This window comes from Macaca thibetana, chromosome 14, assembly GCF_024542745.1.
Source record: "Macaca thibetana thibetana isolate TM-01 chromosome 14, ASM2454274v1, whole genome shotgun sequence".
Lineage (NCBI taxonomy): Eukaryota > Metazoa > Chordata > Mammalia > Primates > Cercopithecidae > Macaca > Macaca thibetana.
In genome coordinates this window covers 75,834,753-75,861,509 of record NC_065591.1, presented here as the reverse complement: position 1 = coordinate 75,861,509, position 26,757 = coordinate 75,834,753, and the positions used below count along the sequence as shown (strand labels likewise).

General features: G+C 35.3%; 1 protein-coding gene across 25 annotated transcripts in view; it reads left to right on the top strand.

The window, feature by feature from the left end:
• Positions 1–26,757, top strand: part of DLG2 (discs large MAGUK scaffold protein 2) — a 2,230,265-nt gene that overhangs the window by 1,618,485 nt on the left and 585,023 nt on the right. For all 25 annotated transcript variants that reach the window (XM_050755793.1, XM_050755797.1, XM_050755794.1 and 22 more), the window contains one exon: positions 10,161–10,330. In XM_050755793.1, the coding sequence (XP_050611750.1) occupies positions 10,161–10,330 (170 nt within the window). The remainder of the gene's footprint in view (positions 1–10,160; positions 10,331–26,757) is intronic.

Below are 26,757 nucleotides of genomic sequence, written 5' to 3'. Positions count from 1 at the left end.
GTACCAGACATTGGTAATACAAAGACTAAACACAGTTTTAATTTTATACATGTTACAAATCTCTCGATGAATTTAGAGGGGAAATGAAATGATAAAAGGGTTGCTTTAGGAAGTTGAACCTTGTTTTGTGTGTTTGAATGAAATGTAGAGGGGCCAATTAGCCTGGCATCAGGAAAACTAGCTAGGAAGCTACTGCAGTAATCCAGGTGGTAGATACCAGCACCTGGTCTCTTGAAAGTTGACAAGCAGTCCTGTCAGTGGACACAATATTGAACTGAGCAGTCCCATGACCCTCTCACTTTGGAATTTCTATTCAATGTCTCTTTTCCATGTTGTACGCATTAAGTAGCCTAGCTTGAAATTTGTTAACTGGCCTCTATGCTTTTCCAGGAAAGTGCCAAAAGACCAATCACTGATGCTGAAATAGCAATTTCTGTCCCCATTGTGGAAAGCTGTGATGCTTCCCAGATGACAGCTGCAGAGAATCCTGCAAGCATTTTATATAAGGGAAATGAAGTGGCAAATAGAGAGAGGAAAAACAGTACATTCACTGTAGGAGATGGCTTCTATGGATCATAAACCCGAGTTACTCTCATTCAGAATTAGAGACGAGAGCAGAAGCCCTATTTTTAAAATGTGGAATGAAGTGGCTATCAGTTGGTCTTAGCTGAAGGAAAGGAGTCAGTAAAAGAGTTTCAGATAGAAAATGAGTGCTGGAAAATGGTTTGCATGTCCACAGCCTTACACATTATGGCAGCTGTAGTCTCCTGGTCCAAGTTCCCTTAGAGACTTTGTTCCATATAACGAAAAGCTGCAAATTGTGGGGTTGGGTTTGGAGTCAGAGCTCAGAACTTTTATCACATACTCAGTTGGGTCTACAAAAGATTGAGTATTTCTGTTTATTTTGGAATAAATCATACATGAGCCAAGTAGAATGACCCTTCAAAACCTAGAGCAGTGGTTTTTGGAGTATGGTCTCAGTCCAGTATTACCAGGATCACCTAGGAACGTGTCAGAAATGTGAATCTTCTCTCCTGCTCTAGACCTACCAAATCAGCACCTCTGAGGGGGAAGCTCAGTGGTAATCTATGGTTTAACAAGCCCTGCCCAAAGTCTGAGAAATATTGATCTAGATTTTGTTACTTGGCTTTGCTCTACTGGTTTACAGTATGGTCCTGTACCCAACTGACGGTGGGCAACTGGGATCAATCCTTAAATAAGTCACAATATAATTTTAACAAACCAGAGGGTTGTAGATGGTATAGGGCATGAACTTTGAGATTTCCTAGACATCATTTCCCTGTCATTACAAACCTCTTTCAGCTTTAGTTTCTACTGTGAAATAAAGGCAACAATATCTACTTTTCAGTGTTTCTATTTACATTAAAGACTATATAACATAGTATATAATACATACTTTTCCCACTATGTGCTAGGCATTACGCTATTCGAATAAAACAAATAAACTCAGTATAATGAGTGCTTTTATAAATACTGTATTTTTATAAATTTGAATTCCTAGTTAACTTTGAATTTCAATGGAACATAGTTATACTAAAATGTATTTATTTATCTAAATAATAATTACTAATGTTTATCTGAAATTGAAATTCAACTGATTGTCTTGTATTTTTATGTGCTAAGTCTGGCAACTCTATTACTATTTTTTACTAACTACCTAGTAGAGGAACACTGGAGCAACTAACTGGGCCAAAGATGGCATCCTGGAAGATGAGATAAGCTTGAATTAAGTTATAAAAGGGAAATAGGAATGAGCTAAGGGAGACAACACATGTAAAGTGCTGGCCACAAAGTCTGCCTATATTAATCAGAAATAGTGGTTGGCAAGTAAAAGACCCACCAGCTTACATAATCAAAAGAGAGAATTAATTAGAAGAACATTTGAAGTATCTTTTCAAGCTGGACAATTAAGCACTGGGAAGAATAGCCATGGACTGAGACACTCTCAGGCATTAGAGGAATTCCACCTTCTGTCCAAAGCCCTTACTTCTTCCTGTAGATCTACTTTATTCCCCATCTTTTTGCAGATAGTCTTTTGAAATTTTACAGTCAACATGGAAGAAAATGGCCTTTAATATTAAACTCTCAAGTTTCTATTTATTCTGTTCACAAAGAATCTCTGAATCTCATGGTTTCATTTCCACATTCCCAAAAGCAGGGACTGGCCAGACTTGACAAGTGAACCAGGTTAAGCTGTAAATGCTTGTCACTCCTCCTACAACCATGTGGATGTTTGTTGGAAAAAAAGTCTAGTAGATATTACTACATTGGCACATATCAGATGCCTCTAAAACATTCCTCTTCCTTTCTTGGAAAAATGCTAAATTATGCTGATTTTTGTTCTTTTACTTTTTAGTTTTAATAAACTAATAGCACCTAATGAGGTCAATGAAATATATAGATCATTAGAGTGAGAAGTTTCAACAAGGAAGAAACTTAACTGGTGATGGACTTTAAAGATCCCCAGTAACACTTCCGTATGATTCATAAAAGGAAGAGTAAGGTAACGGGCAGGCATAATTAAGTATATATATTATGGCAGGCCATCATGATTTGAAGTTATTTGAGTCAGTCTGTGTATGTGTGTGAATGTGGTGGGGGGTGTATTATTTTCTCCTTCTTTCTGTGAGCATAAACTACTTGTCTTTTCTTAAGGTTTTGGCTTCTATTTATTTGTTCATAACCTACTTTTAATGACTTCAGGAATAGAAGAAAAACAAGACCCTTTTCATTACTTCTGTTTTCATTGTAATTGACATAAAATGTGTGGAGTTACTCCTTCTAAATAGATTCTGAGATTTTTGTTTTGTTTTGTTTTGTTTTGTGTGGAGATGGTGTCTCCCTCTGTTGCCCAGGATGGAGTGCTGTGCGGTGGCGTGGTCTTGGCTCACAGCAACCTCCACCTCCCATGTTCAAGCAATTTCCTGCCTCAGTCTCCCTAGTAGCTGGGATTACAGGTGCCTGCCACCATGCCTGGCTAATTTTTTGTATTTTTAGTGGAGATGGGGTTTCACCATGTTGGCCTGGTTGGTCTCGAAAACCTGACCTCGTGATACTCCCTCCTTGGCCTCCCAGAGCCCTGGGATTACAGGGGGTGAAAATTTTTTAGGTGATTGATTGTTATCTTTAAGTGCATGCAGTCTAATTCCCTAGCCAGTGGTTTTTAAAAATCTGATCATGCGTTTTTACACTTCATGCAACACATTAAACATTGATCAGGTTTCTTCATGATGTGGCCCTTTGGTCTGGAATTAATTCATTTACTTGAAGAAAGAATACTACTGATAGAAACAGTAAAGTGCAAGGCAATTAGGGGGCATTCTTCAATAACTAATAGCTACTGCAAAGTTGTTTCAGACCCTGTGACCTAACATCTACCTTTTTTTACTTTTTTTTTTTTTTTTTTTTTTGACATGGAGTTTTGCTCTTTTTGCCCAGGCTGGAATATGGTGGCACAATCTCAGCTCACTGCAACCTCTGCCGCCCAGGTTCAAGTGATTCTCCTGCCTCAGCCTCCTTAGTAGCTGGGATTACAGGCGCCTGCCACCATACCTGGCTAATTTTTTGTATTTTTAGCAGAGACAGGATTTCATTATGTTGGCCAGGCTGGCCGCGAACTCCTGACCTCAGGTGATCCACCTGCCTCAGTCTCCCAAAGTGCTGGGATTATAGGAGTAAGCCACGGCGCCCGGCCCCAAATACCTACTTTTGAATAAAAACTTAAGGAGGTCTGAGTGCAGTTAGTTGTGATTGAGTTGAATTAAGTGTGCTGATCAGAATCTTTAACCAAGGCTTCCACAAAAGCTAAAGTTTGTATATCAAAACAACTATAAGTTTTACTGTGGGCAAGGGAAGGGAAATATGAAAAGGAAATTACATTGTACTTCATCAAACAAGACTTATTTAAAGCCCTAATGTTTAGGTGAATATGCATTTATTATTTTTTTCTTTTTTTAAACTTTTATTTTAGTTTCAGGGATACATGTGCATGGTTGTTATATAGGTGAATTGCATGTCATAGGGGTTTGGTGTATAGCTTATTCTGAAACCTGTAATAAGCATAACACCTGATAGTTAGTTTTCAACGCTCACCTTCATCCCAACTTCCACTCTCAAGTGGGATCCAGTATCTGTTTCTCCCCTCTTTGTGTCCATATGTACTCCAAGTTTAGCTCCCACTTATATAAGTGAGAACGTGAAGTATTTGGCTTTCTGTTCTTGTGTTAGTTTGCTTAGGATAATGGCCTGCAAATCCATCTGTGTTGCTGTAAAGGACATGATCTCATTATTTTTATGGCTGTATAGTATTCCATTGTGTATATGTACCACATTTTTAAAAATCCAGTCTGCTGTTGATGGGCATTTAGATTGAGTCTATGTCTTTGCTATTGTGAATAGTGCTGTGTTGAACATATGTGTGCATATATCTTAATGGTACAATAATTTATATTCCTTTGGATATAATACCCAATAGTGGGATTGCTAGGTTGAATGGTAATTTTGTTTTAAGTTCTTGAGAAATCCCCAAACTCCTTTCCACAATGACTGAACTAATTTACATTCCCACCAACACTATATAAGCATTCCCTTTTCTTCACAACGTTGCCAGCATCTGTTATTTTTGTGCCTTTTTAATAATAGTCATTCAGGTTGGTGTGAGATGTTACCCCATTGTGGTTTTGATTTGCATTTCTCTAATGATTAGTAACGTTGAGCATTTTTTCTTATGCTTGCCGGCCATGTCTGCTTCTTCTTTTTTGTCTGTTCATGTTCTTTATGCGCTTTTTAATGGTGGTGTTTGTTTTTTGCTTGTAAATTTAAGTTCCTTATGGATTCTGGATATGAGACCTTTGTTGAATGAATAGCTTGCAAATATTTTCTCCCATTCACTAGGTAGTCTGTTTACTCTGTTGGTAGTTTCTTTTGCTGTGCAGAAGCTCTTTACTTTAATTAGGTCCCATTTGTCAATTTTTGGTTTTGTTGTAATTGCTTTTGGCATCTTCACCATGAAATATTTGCCAGGTCCTCTGTCCAAAATAATATTTCCTTGGTTATCTTCCAGGGTTTTTATATTTTTAGGTTTTATATTTAAGTCTTTAATCCATCTTGAGATTATTTTTATAGATGGTTTAAGGAAGAGGTCCAATTGCAACCTTCTGCATATGACTATCCAGTTATTTCAGCACCATTTATTGAATAAAGAGTCCTTTTGCCATTGCTTGTTCTTGTCAATGTTGTTGAAAATCAGGTGGCTGTAGGTGTGCAGCATTGTTTCTAGGCTCCCTATTCTGTTCCAGTGGTCTATGTGTCTGTTTTTGTACCAGTACCTTGCTGTAAAAGCTCTGTTTTTATATTTTTCTTCCTGAAAATCCCATTCATCTCCTCTCTTCCTCCCTTTCTTATACAAAATTTTAAAAACACTTTCAGCATCTTGACCATAGCTCTTTCTTTCTCCCCCTTTAATATTTTTTCTTCACTGTAGTGTCTTTCTATATTCTCTTAAGCAAATGTTTCTTGTCTCTTTTTCATAATGATAGCTAACATTTTTGATGCTTACTGTTTTTCAGGCACTATGCTATGTATTTCACATGCATTCTCTCAATAACAATAACAATCAATCAATAACAATCTCATTATCCCTATTTTCAGATGAAAAAACTGAGGCTTTGAGATATCAAGTGACTTGTCTGTAGTCACAGAACTCCCAAGTTTCAGAGCTGTGGTGAGATCCCAGATCTATCTGGCTGTGACCAAGCCTCTAAAGCCCATGTTGTTAGGTTCTCTGCTGTGATATATGTCTAATTAAAAAAAAACATGAAAGTAGAAATGTGCTTTTTAAAGCACTCATAATCTCCATACCCACAAAGGACCCAAATTAAAACTTCTCTATCTTTCCTTCCAGTGTGTTTTATGCATCATATATGGGAATTTTTTTTAAGTTTTAACACTATCTGTGACTTGGTGATCATTTTAAATGAGTTAACATACTTAAAAATGTGTAAAATCACAAATCTTATTTCAATGGCAGAAAATATTTTAGTACCTTGACAGAGTAGATATTACCTGTTACTTTAAATTATATTGTCAAAGTGGAACAAATAATTCAGTAAGTATTATTTTACTTTTCAGTGATGCTGTACCATGTTAGAAAATACTTGATTCAGTGCAAAATGTAGATGTGACTCTGTGAATACGGGCTAATGATAGACTATCTTTTTTGTTTCTAAAATATTTTTGGCAAGGAATGCACCAAAATTTCTAAAGGAAATTCTAGAAAGAATATTAAAATTAATCTGTTGATATTGCAGACAATTCTGGTTTACAAGGTGAAATTGCTGCAGATGAATACTGTAGACTTATGTGTGTAACATCAAGTACTAAGAGTGAAACTGTCAACTTAATTAGATTGGTAGAGTGAGATTGGGGAGTAAGTCTGTATATGTAAACAACATTTTGATTTTTAGAGATGGGGTATCACTTTTGTTGCCCAGGCTGGTCTTGAACTCATGGCTTCGTAAACCAATGTCCCTCAGAAGTATGATAAACCCTGCATTTGTTACTGTGACAAAGTATTCCTTGACTTTGAAGCTAATTATGTACTTATATGCTTCAAAATGAATACAGGTGGAGGCTTTACTCACAAAGTAAATAAACTGGTAAAGAGAGCAAATTAATTTTAAATAGCTATGACCCTCTAGCCAAAATCTATTTCAAGTTTCTGGGAGGAAGGGAAGTTGAGTGCCCTAGTTTGGTCTGACATACTTTCCTCTCTATTTTGAGAATTTGAATGTAAACTACCCCACCTCCCCTACAAACACCACTATTAAAAAAAAAATAAACAATCAACTCTGAGTATCTGAGTATCTTTGTATCAGTAGAAGCTCTAGAAAAAGTAAAAACAGGTTGAAATTATGTCCCTGTTTTCACCAACACTTTGACCTTGTCAGTAAAATTCCACTGTCTACAAAATGGGGATCCATACTTTATAAAGTGTTTAAGTAAGAACAAATAAGTGAAATGACTGGCTGATATTGCACATAGTATTTCCTTTAAAAGTTTGAATTTCCATTCTGTTCACATTGAAACAGTTACTTGAGCACATATTTGATCCACTAAATAGCAAGAACTTTCAGATCTATGATATGTTACAATGTATACATCTCCACACATCAGCTATGGGTACTCTCCTGCATAGTACTATACAGTACAGTTACTGCTCTCACTGACTCTGGACATGCTCTCTCTCTTTTTATGGGATACTGAAGTCCAAAAAGATAAAGTGGCCTCACCATGGTCCCACAGATGATAAAGAACTGGGACTCAAATCCAGGCCACCTGACTGCTAGTCCTAAAGCTGCCTACTTGATCCACATATTCAGGAATGAACATCTGATTTAGGCTATGATTTTCTCACACCAGCAATTGACAATTAAGGATCCCACTGTATACAAAAGGAAAAAAAATAGAGCTTGAATAGATATAGACTCCAGAATTTTTTTTAATGTCAGCCACTCCCTTCTATGAAAAGCAGTGTTTTAAGATATAATTAGTATTCTGAGCATAGGGTGATGGTAAACATTATGTTTTGCATTATCATGAGATGGCAAAATTACCCACTCTCAAAGGACCAGCTGCTGCAGGGCAGCTGGCACCCAGGATGCCTACATTCTCAAAACTATTTTAATTGGTAGTTTCCCTTTTTTTTCTTTTTTTTTTCTTTTTTGTCAATCAGAGAGGAAATGTATGTGTAAATCTATTAAAGCCATAGCATCTGTTATGATGAAATGACATTGCCGAATCTTAGGAAGTGAAGCATTCCATCTCAAGATTTTGAGACTGCTCTGTGTTCTTACTGAGGCAAGGGTTCTCATAACTAAATAGGTACGGAAAAATTATGGACAAAAACAGATACAAAATTCTTCCTATACTTTTCATCTAATATTACCATGGTAGTCATCATTTTGCATTGATATACACGACATACACGAAACTATTCATCACATTAGATGTATATGGTCCTAAGAGGAAAAAGCTCAAATTTTGAAATAGGAAGACCTGAAATTAAATCCAGTCTCTGCTCAAATTGCTGACAGCTTTAAACAGAGGACTTAATCACTTGGAAGTCTTCTCATTTCTATAATGTAGATAATAAGTTTTATTCCACAAAGTTATAGGAAGGATCCAATAGTTGACAATATTATAAATCAACAAATATTGCACTGCTATCAATAACAAACATTTATTAGGTGTTCATTACATAACAGGGTATGTACTAAGTGCTTATATGTGCTTTATCTCATTTAATCTTCCCCAAAAGCCTTCCTGATAGATATTACTATTACATCCAATTTACAGATGAGAATATGATAACGCTTAGAGAGGCTAAGGAAATCAACTATGGTTACAAACTTAAAAAATGGAGGACCCAATCATTGAACTTAGTCTTATTCTTTCACTTGTTAAACAATATTTGCTAAGGAAAGATCCCCTGAACAAAACTGAACACGGTTGGAAGGAGGAAGTGGGGAATGACAGTTGAGTAAGCAAACCAGCCATGTTCACTGTACTCTGGCCACTGTGTAGTGAATGGATGGAAAGGTAACAAGAGAGAATCCAAGAAGGCTAGACAGGCGTTTGTGTAGGTGATTCATGTGAGAGATGATGTTGACTTCAACCAGGGTGGTAGCAATGAAGATGAAGAAACTGGATGGACTGAGGCTATACTTGCAGGTAGAACTGACTTTGTGGTGGTGGGGGAAAAGAAGCATCAAGCAAGGGAGGCCTCTCATTTTTGACTCTGAGCAACGTGGTGATCTGAGATTGGGGACACTAGAATGGATATGCAGAGTGAAGGAAAGAAATTTTTGTAGTCTCAAGCCCTGTGCTCTTAACCATTATTAATGTTATCACTAATTATTATCATGAAAATAAAATATATCTGGAGTTGATGGCCACATAACTTTAAATTACCTGGAATGGTTTATGGAAATGTCAAATTATTCCTTTCCATGTGAAAATGAAAAAAAAAAAGAGGGAAGTTTGATGTAGAATTTGTTGCGGTTCTTAGTTTTCAAAGTAAGCACCTAGGAATAGGATTGTCTGAGGTTCTCCTTGAACTTTGTAAATCTGAACTTCAGTATTTATAACATTATAAGATGAATTGAGGTGGAGAGGAGGGTGAGGAAACACTGGAAGATAATTTGCCAGAAAGCTAACAGGTTTATTAAATTAAATTAAATTAAATTTATTATTATTATTATTATTATTATTATTATTTTCTTTTTTTGAGATGGAGTCTCGCTTTGTCTCCCAGGCTGGAGTATAATGGCGTGATCTTGGCTCACTGCAAGCTGCACCCCCGGGATTCAAGCAATTCTCCTTTCTCAGCCTCCCAAGTAGCTGGAACTACAGGCACACGCCACCATGTCCAGCTAATTTTTATATTTTTAGTAGAGATGGGGTTTCACCATATTGGTCAGACTGGGCTGGTCTTGAACCCCTGACCTCAGGTGATCCAACCACCTTGGCCTCCCAAAGTGCTGGGATTACAGGCGTGAGCCACCGCACCCGACCTAATAGGTTTATTTTAGATGATTGAGTCAAGTATATTTTTTCTTCTCTCTACATTTTTATATTTTTCAGGTGTTTGAAAATGATTACTTATTACTTTTATAACGGGTAAGTTAAAAATTTGAGAAAATTAGTCTGTAGTTATATTTGTTATGTCTATATAGTTATATTTGTTATATCTATATAGGTCATAGTAATAAGTTCTGAGAACCACTCAAATTGTGACTTTCAGTCAAACCAATTAAAATAATGATAACTTACAGAGGTCTTAAAATATATGCCCTTCTAACTATGCCATATGTGAAGCAGTCCCAGTCAAAGTGGACTGGAGTTTAGGATGGGACCTGACCAGTAGTATAATAAAAAGTGGCTGGGAAGAAGGCTAAGAGGCTTGAGGAGTTTAACATTTTTTAGATTTCCTTCATTTGAAGCATCCTTCCAAATGTAAATATTTTAACATTTCTTAGATTCTTTACTTTCCCACTTCTTAAGGTCAGATAAACATAATAATATTATTTAAGAAATCCTGCTAGCCACTTCTGAATCTTGACTCTTTTCCTTCCTTGCAGGGTCAACGATTGTATCTTGCGGGTGAATGAGGTTGATGTGTCAGAGGTTTCCCACAGTAAAGCAGTGGAAGCCCTCAAGGAAGCGGGGTCTATCGTTCGGCTGTATGTGCGTAGAAGACGACCTATTTTGGAGACCGTTGTGGAAATCAAACTGTTCAAAGGCCCTAAAGGTAATACAAATATAAATGACTCACAGATACTATTGGCAAACCATCTGGCTAAAGTTTATGCCACAATACTCGTATGATGAACTCTTTAACCTCTGACATTCAGGGCTTACCAAGAGATTTAAAATGCTATAATAGTGGTTACAAAGGGTAAAGGAAACCAGTACTCTAAATATGAACTCAGATAAGAAAGAAAGGATAGATTTATGTAGAAACATCTTTATAAACAAAAATAATAACAGTCATCTATATTTTTCTATAAATACTGAATCTTACTGGATGATGATAACTTGGCTAGCATATTAATACTAATTTTTCAGATACAAATGGTAAATCATTTAGCAAAATAGTAATAAAATAATTAAAATAATCTATACTAATATAACAATTTTTTAATAATGTTGTTGTGATATGTTTAAAGTTTGATTATATTCTTGTGTGTTGTACCCAATGTTACATGACATTTTATGCTTGCAATAGCCAAAATAAGTTAAAATTTATTTATTTTTTTTGAAATGTACATGTATCTCTTGAGATTATTATAGATACTCTGTGGAGTTGCATCAACAGATGAATTACCACACTAATTTTTGTTTGTTTGGTTTTTGTTTTGTTTTGTTTTGTTTTGAGGTAGGGTCACACTCTGTTGCCCAGGCTAGAGTGCAGTGGCAGGATCATGACTCACTGAAGCCTCAAGCTCCTGGGCTCAAGTGATCCTCCCATCTCAGCCTCCCAAATAGCTGGGACTACAGGCATGCACTAGTGCATGTGGTTATTATTATTATTATTATTATTATTATTGGTAGAGACAGATCCTCGTTTTGTAGCCCAGGCTGGTCTTAAACTCCTGGCCATAAGTAATCCTGCTTTGGCCTCCCAAAGTGCTGAGATTACAGGTGGGAGCCACTGTACCTGGCCCATACTAATTTGTAAGAATAATCCTTTGAGCTCTGTTCTTCAGAATGATGACATTAAGTAGTAACTTAATAGTATTTAATATTTTGGGAAAAATTTAATAATTAGCTTAACATTATTTGAATATTTTAAATGATTATGACCAGATAATCACCGTACTCTTTGAGTAAATCATTTCTCATTTCTTTAAAAGCTATTTAATTTCTAATACTATCTGAGATTGAAGAAATAAGCCTGCCACCTCTTCTAGGAGGCAGTAGTGGGTGGTATTTAAGATCTCAGGACTGAGTTTAAAAGCCTGGTTCAACCACTTGCTAGCAGAGTCATCTTAGTTGGGCCAACTCCCTCATTATTAAATGGGGATCACAATGGTAGCATCAATCCATAGGGTTTATGAGGATTAAGCATTTAACCAATAGCTGGCACATGGTAAGCAATAGAGCCTGGTGGTTAAGATGCAGACTTTACAGCCCAAAGTGTCTAGATTAGTACCTTGGCTCTGCAGCTCACTAGCTGTTTGGCCTTGAGCAAATTGCTTAACCTCTCTGGGTCATATTTTCTCATCTACAAAGTGCAAATAAGAATAGTACTTGGTCCTAGACATGTTGTGAGGATTAGATTAGTTGATTCACAAAAAGTATTTAGAATAAGACCTGGCACAAACTAACTGACCAACAAAAATTAGCTGTATATGCATGTTATCTGTACTATTATTTACTACGTATGGTTTTAAACTTTGTAACAATTGTTTGGTAATGTAATGAAAATATTCAGAGATTCCTCATGGGTTAAATTCAAATGCGTTAAAATCATAGAACTAAATCTGGGAACAAAGAAAAAAAGTGAAGCATTTTCATACCACAGTCTCTAGTGGTATGAAAGAATTTCAACCCTCACATTTACTAAAAGCATATTGCAAGGAGCTTTAAAGCCAAACAAAATGGCCATATACATTATTTCTATTAAAAATATATATTATATTTCTATAATTTCTATAATTCAATTAACTGTAATTATTCAGCATAGCCCTAAGACAAATACTAATTTTAACCACTCAGCAAAGTAACATCATGCATTTATAGACCTGCTAGCTGAGCAACTGTTTGACCTCCAGCTGCTCAGCAGAGCACTTAAAGGCTATAGATGACTAAAACTTAATTTTATCAAGAACACATATTTTAGATTTTTATTTTTGACACTAGGGCTGCAGCTGGTTTACTTCAGTCTGAGCTGCTTTCTTCCTTGAGCCTGGAGTGGGGCAGTAATTGCTGTGGGACCTGGAGTGGGGAAATGGGGAGAAGTGAGCATCAATCAACTGGGTATACCTAGGCAATAACCCAATTAAAGTATACAATGTATGGGAGATGGGGTTACAAGTGAACTTGGTCTACTGAGATGAGGAGAACCAGATAACTGTTAGAAATAACTTTACATCCCTAAAAAGCAGGTTCTTGCGAAAGGTCAATTGGGCCTGTTGGGGTTATGCTGAGTCAGTCATACTTCTTTCTACTGTTGCTGTCCAGAGGTCACTGATGGGGATTTGTTTCTCTATATATAAAGCTTATTGATTTACAGAAAAACTATTTTAGTCATTGTTTAAATTCCTCATGCCTCTCCCAGTACCATAAACACAGCAAGTGCTGAATCAGAGTAAGTTGAATAGAGAAAATTGGATTTTACACTAACTCTGATGATACCTCATGGTCTTAACTTCACTTGGCACCTTATAATTCTTCATTTTTGAATTACAGTATGTGTAAAGGGAATACCTACCAATGTTTAACTCATACAACAGAAACTCTTATGCACCCTGGAGTGAAGATAAATGAGATGTAGTCTCTGTCCTCAGAAAGTTTAAATGGGAGAGATGCATGTGAAGTCAACTACCTTTAATGCAAGACAAAATGAACTCAGCTCTATGATGGAGCCTGAGCCATGATTTCATTGGAACAAAGTGGAAGATATGATTCATCATAACTAGGGGAGACAAAATGGTCCAGAGAATCTAAAATTTTCAGCAAACTAACACAGGAACAGAAAACCAAACACCACATGGTCTCGGTCGTGGGAGCTGAACAATGAGAACACATGGACACAGGGAGGGAACATCACACACCAGGGCCTGTTGGGAGGCTGGGGGGAAGGGGAGGGAGAGCATTAGGACAAATACTTAATGCATTCAGGGCTTAAAACCTAGATGACGGGTTGATAGGCACAGCAAACCACCATGGTACATGTATACCTATGTAACAAACATGCACATTCTGTACATGTATCCCAGAACTTAAAGTAAAAGAGAAAAAAAAAAAAAAACTTGACATGTGCACAGTTTATCTGCCCTTCCTTGAGCACATGGGTACAATATAGTAAGTATCAAAAATCTAGCCAACTGAGCTAACTGGATTGAATTATGTATATATAATACAGAGTTATCTAGATATACATTAATGTAGTCCTTCAATTATTCAACAAATACGTATTGTTTACTATGTACCTGGCACAGATCCAGACAATAGAGATTCACAAAGAAAATTCAGATAGTTCTTGCTCTCAAGGAGATTATAGCCTGGTGGGGAAAACGCCTGTAATATAAATTGGGAAAAGTACTAGGAATAAATTTAAAAGATTTTTAAGGGGGTGCCAATTAAACAGTGGGTCAAAGGAGACTTCTATCAGCAAATGCCACTTAAGCTAAGCCTTGAAATATAAATTAAAATAGACATTTAGCCAGGTAAAGAGTGGGAGAGAGCATCCCAGATGGAAGTAGAGGCATGTGAGTATGATGGCTATAGTGTAGAAAAAGATCTTGATAACTTCTAGGAGTCTAATAATATGAACATTAATTACATGAAATGATACAGCCAAGATGAGCAAGGGCCAGATCATACTTAGCTTTGTTGGCCATATTTGAAGATTTGTGTTTATATTGAAATGCAATGGGAAATTACTGATATTTTAAGCATGAGTGACACATGATAAAATATATAATTTTTAGAAGGTCATTCTGACTGCTATGAAGCAAATGAATTGAAGAGGGCACAAGTGAGAGCAGAGATCAGTTAGGGGTTGCTTGGAGGAAGGAGAAAAAGGTGAATGGATTTGAGCCATCTTGATGCCTTTATTGGTAAAATAGATGGTGGTGTTTCAAGGATGAGGTTCAGTTTTTTAGGTGGGGTGCCATTTGTGAGGTGGGGAAGATTATGAAGGAATCTCTGCGGAGAGAGGGAATCTCTGATGCATCTGAAGAGGAAATCTCAAGGAAGCAGACCTGGAGAAAATCTGTCTAAAAACCCTGCCAAATTAATATACTGATTTTTCACTATATTGTGTGAAATATCTGGGTTTGGGAAAATATTTTTAAATTGACTTTTTTACTTTTTATTAATCTTTAATATAAAAAATTATGAATATGGCTACTTCAGCTATTTTAAAGAGTTAATGCATTTAATAAATCTATTTTATAGATTTTATAGCTTATTAATACCCAGAATGTTTTTAGGTTGGAGATTGTGTTTGTTTTTACACAGAACAGAGGATAAACAGATTTATTCCTTTCTATGCTATAGGTAAAACATTAAGACTTTCCGTGAAACAGTGATTTGTAGCAAATTAAATTTACAGTTTTTCAATTTCATACTCTGTATTGATTCCATCTATTGCAAAAATTACTAATTTGAGATAACCTTTGATGTATGTGACTTTGTCTTTATAGCTGAGCTAATCTTCCCAACACTCAGATGGAATCAATCATCTGAATGGTGATTTATAGCCATATATTTCAGTAATGGATATTTGGGTGATACTCATTCTGACTTAGAATGTCTTTTCTCAAAATAGGTAAAAACTTTGCTAACATCACAGTTATAGATTTGGTCATTGCAAGCACCTGGGGTGTCTGCATGTGGGCAATCAATTGAGAAAAAAATAGGTAATTATATGTAGGAAGAAATTACTAGGCAAAGCCATTTAGGCTTACCAAGCAACCAAAAATCAAGCAAAGGAAGAAAATCTAAAGTGTGTATGTGGGTTTCCAGGAAATAGATTTACTATAGAAGGCTTCCTAGTGACTTTCCCAAGAACACATTAAATTATAACTTCCAAGGAGCTATTAATATATAATTAAAGAAGTACAAAATTGTTTGTTTCTATGGCCTGGGTCAAAGAAGCCTGAAGCTATAGGAGAAATTAGATGACTTCTTTTAAGATGCTCTTGTTGCTTAGGAATCATATAGGTGACGTAAGGCTAAGTTCTAAAACCAAAAATGTGAAAGCCACAGTTTTATTAATTGATATATAAAGGTAGTCTTGCTTGTGACTTTATTTTAGCCACCTTACTCATTAATAAAAACTGAAAGAGTGATTAAATCTAGGTAGTGACAAATTTTAGCAATTCTCCTCCATTATTTTTTTAAATGGTTTTAAACTCTGTTTTGGTTTCTCTATAGATATATGCTTTTTACCATTACAGAGCCCTATATCAGTGTAAAATGAGAATGTAGTAAAGATTGTAAGTTTATGTTTTATGTAGGAAAAATGGTAACTATGAAATGCACAAACTGTAGAAGTCACTATACCAATGAACATTTATAATGTTCATAATTCAGTCATTAAAGAAGACATATGTGTAATGAAGAAGTTCCTGGATATCTTCAAGCAGCCGTGAGCCTAGAACAAATATATGAACCACTTTATGACTCACTTTCCTCACCTGCAAAATGGTTATACTCTAAATATGTAATTCACAGAGTTATTTTCAGGATAAGAACTGTAAATTCTTAATAAACACTTATAATATTTTTACTCTTATCATAATTGGCAGAAAGAGAAATAAAGAAAAGCAGCAAAAAACTCATTAATGCAAGGGATTAAAAGATTATATTGTATTTAATATAATATTTAATATAAAATACTATGAGAGGTTCTTTTTTTTTTTCTTCAACTTTTAATTTAAATTCAGAGGTACATGTGCAAGATGTGCAGGTTTGTTACATAGGTAAACGTGTGCCATGGTGGTTGGCTACACAGGTCATCCCATCACCTAGGTATTAAGCCCAGCATCCAATAGCTATTCTTACTAATACCTGATGCTCTCCCTTCCTCCTGCTCTCCCTCCAATGTGTGTGTTGACCCCAGTGTGTGTTGTTTCCTTCCATGTGTCCGTGTATTCTCATTGCTCAGCTCCCAGGTATAAGTGGGAACATGCTGTGTTTGGTTTTCTGTTCCTGCATTAGTTTGCTGATGATAATGGCTTCCAGTTCCATCCATGTCCCTGCAAAGGACATGATCTCATTCCTTTTTTATGGCTGTGTAGTATTCCGTGGTGTATATGTACCACATTTCTTTATCCAGTCTATCATTGATGGGCATTTAGGTTCATTCCATGTCTTTGCTATTGTGAATAGTGCTGCAATGAACAGACACCTGCATGTATCTTTATAATAGAATGATTTATATTTCTTTGGGTATATACCCAGTAGTGGGACTGCTGAGTCAAATGGTACTTCCGCCTTTAGGTCTTTGAGGACTGTCTTCCACAATGGCTAAACTAATTTATGTTCCCACCAACAATGTAAAAGCATTCCATTTCCACACTGTCTTCCACAATGGTTAACCTAATTTACACTCCCACCAACAGTGTAAAAGCATTACATTTTCTCCACAACCTTGCCAGCATCTGTTGTTTTTTGTTTTTTATTGTTTTGTTTTTGTTTTTGTTTTTGTTTTACTTTGTTTTAATAGCCATTCTGGCTGGTGTGAGATGGTATCTCATCGTGGTTTTAATTTGCATTTCTCTGATGATCAGTGATGTTGAGTTTTTTTTCATACATTTGTTGGCTGCATATATGTCTTCTTTTGAGAAGAGTCTGTTCATGTCCTTTGCCCACTTTTTAATGTGGTTGTTTTTTTCTTGTAAATTTGTTTAAGTTCTTTGTAGATTCTGGACATTAGACCTTTGTCAGATGGATACATTGAAAAAATTGGGGGGAGGTCCTTTAAAAGCACTAGAATATTTGTTGAATTAATGAATTGACTATTTATTAAAAGTTTTTAATGTTTTAGCAATTCCAGATAGAACCAATATGTATTTGGCTTATGCATGCATGTATGCATATATATGGAAATGTATTGCTGCTGTGTGTATATGCACATATATGTTATGCACAGCCATATTTTTTCTTTAGCTCTATATAAATTTGTTTCTAACAGGTTTGAGTTATGATGTGTCATATAACTCTATGCTTTATGAAAATGCACATATATGTTTAGGTTTTTTTCTTTGGTTTTCCTAGTTTGGGCATCCGTATCAGTATATGCCATGTGCAGAAATAGCTCCAAGTATATTAAAACCTAGCCTTATGATGTCTCCTTAGCACCAGTTTCCCTCACTCGTCCCTCACCCATGTGACCTACTCCTGCTTTTTACATGTCCATTTATACAAGTGATTGTCTTAGTCACCCACAGTAAAAGGCCTTGGATGTCTTTTTTTTCCTTTTGGTTCTGTCTTCTTTGCTGCTTTGTTAAATCAGGCATCATACCTTTTGGAAACCACTTACAACATAATTAATCCTCTCTTTAAAATCTGTGCTGCCATTATTATGATGTTCCTATCGTCTTGATATCTTATCTGGTCTACTATAATAGGCTTCATTGCTGGTCCCTCCCTTCCATACCAACACATATCTTCTATACCAATCTTCCAAAAATTCAGAACTGTTCTTGATTCTCCCTTGGTTAAAAAAAAAAAAAAAAAAGACTTCAGTAGATTTTCAATGCCAGTAAGTAGCATTTTATGCACTCTATGATCTCTTTGTCCTCCAGCCACAACATTTGGTTTCAGTCTTCTCTTCTTTATTGTCCCTTTCACATATCTCCTGATGCAGGTGAGCTGCCCTGTGTACCATTTCTTAAACATATGCCATACTTCCCTGACTCTAAGCCTTTGTTCATTTCAGTCCCACCTTTGAATGTCTTCTCTTACTATTGTGACCAGTATCTGCTGACATCATATCCATCCCCCAAGGGCCAGTTAAATGTTAACTTCTCCACAAAGCTATCACTAATTGACCCCATCAGAAGCAATCTTTCATTTCCAAGAACTTCTGATGTGCTTTATTTCCTCCTTTTTTGTTCATTCTTTTGTCGGGTCAAGTAACCCATAGGGCACGAAAAGGATGGATATCAACAACCCAAATTAAGGAGATAAAGAAACTGCTAATTCTAAGACCTAAGTTGTTAATGTAATGATATCTACCCTGGCCAATACTAAATTTGAAGCATTAAGTGACGCTTAAAAGGAAAGTACAAGCTCCTGTCTGTGACCCAATTCTGAGTCGTAAATGGAGGAATTGGGGCAGAGATGCGTGGGAAGCACAAGATAGATCATAACCATCAAAGCAGTGTGGCAAGGGAAAAAGGAATGGCTCAGATGGAAGCTGACAATTTTACAACTGTGAGGAGTCCTTATGAGTGAAGTCTATGTTTTGACACCTTACCTTTTTTCACTCCTTACAGAAATTGTCTGTACAAGAAATTGGAGGCATTTAGGGGCACATTGTTTACCAATCCACTTAATCAAAAAACAATTTCTTAATTATTGATTATTTTTATTTTATAGCTTATATGACAAATTTTGTGTCCAGCTTGTTTAAATATCAACTTGACTTGCATCTGATATTATAGACAGAGAATTTATTAAATATCTAACTTAAATGAATTTTACCAGCTTTTCTGTTTATCATACTCATTTCCTTTATCAGATCTGTTCTTGCTCCTCCATCTGCTCCTGTTTTTTTTTTTTTCTTTCTGTTGTCAACATGGCCAAAGTGAACTATCCAGTCTTGATGTGAGGAAGTCATCTGAAAATTTCCAGAAATTAGTCATTTGGCTAATTGATAGGCCTAGAGCTGTCAGTATTGAGCATGTAAGTGCTCAATGAACACTGAATTAGTTAAAATTTTAATTGAAAATAAAATGCACTGTTCTTCACACTTAGTACAGAGACTGCCTGCACTGAAATTCTTCTTTTTTCTCCGATCTGTCCATGGATAGCTTTGTCAATAGTTTGGATTTTTCTTTAACAAGTTGGATTTTCTATCTTGTAACCATAACAACTTGGGGATGTTTAGGTTAGCAACATTTTTAGTTATCTGAAATTCAGCTTTTCATGACCAAGCATCTTACCAGATCACTGGTAGAAACTAAAAACACAGCTTGTACAACTGGTTTGATTACTGGCGCCCAACCATTTACGTATCAGGGGACATCATGCTTTTTCTTATTTCTTGCCATGGAGTAAATTACTGTGTTTATTCATTTTCTAATGCATGTGCAAAAACGTCTCTGAATACAGGAAACAGTTTACTTTTTATTCAGGTTCATGTCCTGGGGTCAAGTTCCTAGTGGTAGGTGGACCTGTTTTGGGTGAAAGGCCATGCTGAACAATGGTTTGTTCAGTAAGCACAAATAGCAAATTTAACTATTTGGCATGAAGTCTCAAAACACTACATTTTCTTTTTAGTGGTAATTTTTTTTAAATCTTTTTGAATTACCACAATTGTTCCCTGGGGTGCACAAGGAGATTTACTTGAGTATATATATAGTGCAACCTTCTATTGGAATAAAATATATGGAATAAGAAAGAAAGTGGTGAACTGTTTGTGTTAAACCAGGTAAACAGTCTTCTTAGAAATAAATTGTAGCTAAATTACCACTCTCCTGTCCACCAACGAACAAATTTTTTATTACTATTATTATTAAATGAAGGACACCATATTTGATAAATTTACCTTGTTCCCAGGTACTTTTCTGTAGAATTTCTTGTGCATGCACATTGTTAATTTCTGATTATTTCTGTATATAAGACATATGCTTGTGAATTGGAAGGCTCTTTCTCTAAGCTAATATTTGGTCAATATTCATAATGATGTCTGTAAACAACCTCTCTCCTGAGATTGTGTAGCAAATCATTTATCATGAAAGAATAAACTACAAATATTGCCACTGTAATTCCCACTGTTCTGTATAATACAACATTATGAGAGAATTAATCACTTGATTACATTTGCTAAGTCTTTATGGAAATTAATGAATGATGCCACTCCTTTCATGTGCCCATTGGGGATAACATGGCCACTGTTTCTTTTCACAGTTTTCTTATTCACTGTTTAAAGCTGATCTATAATTTTTTAACAGAATTTTGAAGTCAAAATTATTTTTACAATGAAAATTTCAGATTTAAATAATTGCACCGTACTAAATGTACTTTAGGTTTTTCAACATTTAAAATTTCATCATTCACACAACAAACCCTGTGAAGAGCCGTGAATATTTACTGAAGGTAAATATATTTACTTACGTGGAATTGTTTGTAAGCTTTAAAAAAAATGTTGCTGTGGTAAATACAACTATAAAACTTTAAATTTATGGCCAGCAGCAAAGCAATTTGATGAAAAGAGTGTGGGATTTGGAGCTAGGACCTAAGTGGAAATCCTTGCTTAACTTAAATAAGCATTAGAGATATTAGGTATGTATCAGCAACTAATTAAATTTTAAGTGTTCTTTTTGTTTGCTTTTTTAAAAGGAAATATGTGCAGAAAATAATCATCTATTCACTCAATAAATATTTTATTTCAAAAACATATTGGGTCAGGAAGTTGTAAATGCTAAATTGAAGGAATGAGAATAAAGAAAGAAGTTTTGGCTTTTTTCCCAATTTTCTTCTTAGAAGACTGGTATTTACCTAGTCTGAAATAAGGCAGTCCTCCTCTGCTGACTGATACTGACTTCATGCTAAATTCTTCATTATCCCTGACTAAACCCATTTTGGTTCCTCAACTCATGGACCAATGTCCATTAAATTTTTCTCCTTCTATGGAACACTGAGATCCAATACATTAAAACTTGCGGTACTTTTTATTCATGGACCATGACTCCTAATGCCACTAAGCTGTCAGTCAAAATCCTGTACTACATAGACTTTGTCTCCGAACATAACTCAATTGTAGATAGATATTTTGGGTGCTTTATCCCAAAAAGAAAACTTACTAGGAAAGATAAAATGAAATCTATTTTAATATCTGTAAAGAATGCCAACTTAATCATTTTTAAACATGGACGATTCTATGGGTTATCTAGTTATGAGATCCCACTGAGTTCACTGAAAATTGAAAAATTGCAAAATAAAGGTTGATATTAGGCAAGGTTGAGAATTATTAGTCAAGGCTGAAAACAGCAGCTAAGAAAAAGGAAGAGTAAAAATGACACAGGAAACAAACTAGACACATTTCTGGAAGAGTCAGTGCTTTATCGTGGTGAAAGAAGGTATATACATATAATTTGTTCAGTATAAGCCATTAGTTGCATGAAGCAAGAGTTCAATAGTTACTTCCCAGGGACCTAAAAATAGTCATTGAGATTTAGTAGTAGTAGAGTCAGATGAAAATTTTATTCTTCATAGTTTCATTTATTTGAATCAACTGAATGTGGTAGCAATTTTTTTAATTGTAATAATTTTGATGTGCAAGAATTCTAAGATGTCAAATATTCTGATCTCTCTCAATACACAAATTCACTCATATATTTTCACTCATTACATTTAGTAGCAAAAAGCACACAATTACTTTTGCACCAAACTAATATTTAACAAAGCATTAATTGAACATGCTCTGAAGACAAGACTAAAAATTGAGTATAGAAACATGGTGTGCCCTCAAAGGAAATAGTGGTCACAGTATAGTGTGTAAAATGTGACAATACTATAAATATATGCCCAGGCTTTTTCTAGGAAACTTTAAACAAGGCTTCAGTTTCTGCTTTAATACTCTGGAGAGAAAGTTTTCCAATCCTGGTGGTAGCTGTTCACTTGGGAGTGAAGGTAAACAAATTGGATTATCAGAAACAAGATAGAATTTGGCAAGTGCATATGTTACCCAGCGCGTATAGATATAAAAGTGAATACCACAGGTATAAGGAAAGGCTGGTTATAAAAATAACGGAAAGATAAATATAAAAATAACGTCTTTAGGGAAAGTTTTTCATGAAACACAATGTGTAAACTACTAAAGAACTGTTTTCCAGATTATGAGAACAGGTTATTTTCTCCTTCGGTAACTTACAAAATTAATAAAACTTAGGGAAAATTAGCAACCAAAACCATTAGAAAATTTTGCCTACAGTGATAAAAGAAGTAGTGAAGTACAACTTGATGCAATACACTTAAAAACCTGTGACTAAAAGAAGGAAGTTGTAGCAGAAAGGCTTAGAGAGGCTCAGATGCTACCCGACTCCCATTCCCCTCCTGAAACTGTACTGGTGATTAACAAAATCCTAAGACTTCTCAGTGATACCATTAAATCCAGAGAAGAGCACACTGAGCTAGCAGGCTTATCTTTTTCGAAGAGTAGTTGAAACTTGTGATTGAGAGAGTCTAAAGTGGGTAAAGTGAGTTATGCTGATATTTTCTGGTGGAAATAAAGGTTCTCTAGCCACACCCCGAATTAGAGAAATTTCTCCAATTAGATGCAACTTGGTATAAGACATTTAACAAAATCTCAAAAGCTAGTAGAATGTGGGTCTTATAAGAAAAATGACACACTTGCCTGTAGCCTCTACTGAGATCTCTTCCAACTCCCTTGCCAGCTATTGCTCAGGCACAGAATGTGATCAGAACACAACATAGCCAGACCTCCACTCCCAGTTTAACTTGGGTGGGAAAACAAACTGATTCTAGGCACAAAGGACAAAGGTAAACCAGTCACATGCATTATATCAGAACAAACAGAATATCCAATTGAGCTGCCCAATCATGAGCAGGATGAAAAAATTTAATGACTCTGTAAGAATACCACAATCAAAACCAGAAAGAAGTCTATTATTGTAATCTAATCTATTAAGCACCTGCTATGTATTAGGCAATGTTCTGTTTTATGCGTATATATTTTAGTACTTTAAGAAACCCTATAGGTACTGTTATTATATGTGCAGTTATGGAGGTTTAGTAACTTGCCTAAAATCATACAAATGATGAGAGAGCCAGGACACAAATCACTGGTGTCTGGCTACAGAGCTCATGCTATTAACCCTGTGTGATCTTGGTCCTCATAACTTGTTAAAAAAAAAGAAGAAGAAGAAGAAGAAGAAGAAGAAGAAGAAGAAGAAGAAGAAGAAAAGGAGGGAGAAAGGGAGTTATGGAAAGAGACAAAGAGTTTAACCTATAAATCAAGGACAGAAGGGAATTGTTTGCACACATACCTCAGAACCTAAAATAAAAGTATTTCCTAAAATATGTCCTTCATCATAACTGTTATTTATATCCTGTTAGATGTAAATCTGATTATGAATTGAAAAGAAGAAAAAATATATTTATGATGATAAACCAAAGGAAATCATCAAAAAATTATTTTAAACAATAAAGTAATTCAGTAAGATGGCCAAGTTTAAAATCAGGATATAGAAATCAATAACATATAAATATATGTCCATATATAAGCAATAATCAATTAAAAAATATAATGGCAGAAAATATATCATTTACCACCATAGCAAAAAATATCTTACGAATAAACTTTGTAAAGCCCAGCATGCATTAGCTATTTTTCCTGACGCTCTCCATCCCTGCACCTCACCCCCAATAGGCCCCAGCGTGTGTTGTTTTTCCCCATGTGTCCATGTGTTCTCAGTGTTCAGCTCCTACTTATAAGTGAGAACATGTGGTGTTTGGTTTTCTGATCCTGCTTTAGTTTGCTGAGGATAATGGCTTCCAATTCCATCCATGCCCCTCTAAAGGACATGATCTCGTTCCTTTTTATGGTTGCATAGTACTCCATGACACATGTTTACCTATGTAACAAACCTGCACATCCTGCACATGTACCTCGGGACTTAAAAAGAAGAGAACAAACTTCTTGATAAACATTTAAGATCTATGTAAAGGCAACTTTCAAATGCTACCAAGAGACATGTAATAAGGGAATACCATAATGTGCCATCGGAAAAGAAGATGCAACATCAAAAACATTCAATTTTTACTTTTATACTAAAAATTTTAAATAAAAATATCAAAAACTACAAGAAAATGATTTTTAAATTTGTATGAAAAATTAATGAGCAAGAATAGCAAGGAAAATTTATAAAAAGAACAATAATGAGAGGTCCAGGCTTACCATTTATTAAGACATCATACTAAGTTATAATAATTAAAATAAAAATTAATATATATCAAAGTTAAAGCCTATAGATTCTGAAAATACACAAGACACATAAAGGAATTTAGCATATAATAAAGGTGGCAATTTGAATGAGTAGGAAAAATGGATTGTTCAATAAGTTATATTGGGAAAACAGGACATCTACCTTTAAAAAACAGTTGTGTCCCTTTTTCATAACCTACATCTATATTAGTCCATTTTCATGCTGCTGATAAAGAGATACCTGAGACTGGGCATTTTACAAAAGAAATTGGTTATTGGACTTACAGTTTCATGTGGCTGGGGAGACCTCACAATCATGGTGTAAGGTTAAAGGTGCATCTCACATGGTAGCAGACAAGAGAAGAGAGCTTGTACAGGGAAACTCCCATTTTTAAAACCGTCAGATCTCATGAGACTCATTCACTAGCACAAGAACAGCACAGGAAAGACCCGTCCCCATAATTCAATCACTGCCCACCAGTTTCCTCCCATAATACATGGGAATTGTGGGAATTACAATTCAAGATGAAATTTGGGTAGGGACACAGCCAAACCATATCAACATCCAAAAGCATTTCTATACTTAACTACAAATGTTTATTTTTAAAAATGAAAGCATAAAACTATAAAGGAAATTGGTTAAATTGACCCATATTAAAATTAGGAACTTCTATTCATTAAATGATATCATTAAAAGAGTAAAACAGGAAGACATAGAGTGGAGAAGATATTCCCAGTAAATCTATCATGCATTTGTATAATGTTCAGTCTTATTCATAATAAAATAATTGCAAATTAAAAGTAAAAGATGCCTGTTGTTATCAAATTTCCCACATTCAAAAATTATGGCAATGCACTGTGTTAGGAGGTGTGGTAAAAGAGGCTCTTTCTGAGAGCTGAAAGAGGCTGGTGGAGTATAAATTGTTCCATATTCTTGGAGAGCAATACCAAAATATCTTTAATTTTATAACTGCTTAAACCCTTTGGCATAGTGATTCTACTTGTAGGAATTTATCCTATACATGTACCTGCCTATGAGTGAAATGGCAATGTTAATTGCAACAGTGTTTCCAGTTGCAAAAATCGAACCAAAAAATTTGAATGACAAAAGAAGAATAGCTACAATAATTTTATTGCATCCATATGGTATACTATAATGCCATTCAGCTTTTTAAAAATGAGGAGCTGAAATTAGTATACTAAATGAATGAATGCACTTAAGGTACTGAATGAATAAAATGAATGTACTGAAATTGAACAAAATCCCGTGTATATTGTTAAATTACCTACATATTGTGGGCAGTATGAGTAATGTTATATCATTTGTCTTAAAAAACAAATAAATAATATGCTTATTGGTATATTTTGGCTGTGTTCCCACCCAAATCTCATCTTGTAGTTCCCATAAAGCCCACGTCTCATGGGGGCAGGGGAGCTGGTCGGAGGTAATTGAATCATGGGGGAAGTTACCTCTGTGTTGTTCTAGTGATATTGAGTGAGTTCTTACAAGATCTAATGGTTTTATAAGGAACGATTCCCTTTGACTCATCACTTCTCATTCTTAACATCATGTGAAGAAGGACGTGTTTGCTTCCTCTTCTGCCATGATTGTAAGTTTCCTGAGGCCTCCCAGGCCATGCTGAATTGTGAGTCAATTTATTTTTTTCCTTTATAAATTGCCCAGTCTTGGGTATGTCTTTATTGGTAGTGTGAGAACAGACTAATACACTTATATATACATAGAATATGGATAATATCTGCAATGTCTTGAAAAGTAACTGACAACAGTAGTTGCCCCAGAGAGGGAAACTATGTGGGAAGAAAATTTAGTTTTTCTGTTTATTCTTTATACCTTTCGGATTTTTCTACCACGTACATATATTACATTATTTTTAATAAGCAAATAATGTTTTAAAAAAACACAAAGTTTTTATAATAACCATTCCTACTGGTGTTAGATGGTATCTAATTGTGGTTTTGATTTGCATTTCTCTAATGATCAGTGATATTGAGCTTTTTTTCATGTGATTGTTGGCTGCAGGTATGTCTAATTTTGAGAAATGTCTATTCATGTCCTTTGCCCACGTTTATATGGGGTCGTTTCTTTTTCTTGTAAATTTGTTTAACTTTCTTATAAATGTTGGATATTAGACCTTTGCTAGATGAATATTTGCAAAAATTTCCTCTCATTCTATAGATTGTCTGTTTACTCTGTTTATAGTTTATTTTGCTGTGGAGAAGCCATAGAGGGGAACCCAACCACACAGGGGCCTAGTGGAAGGTGGAGCCGGGGATGAGGGAGAGGATCAGGAAAAATAACTAATGGG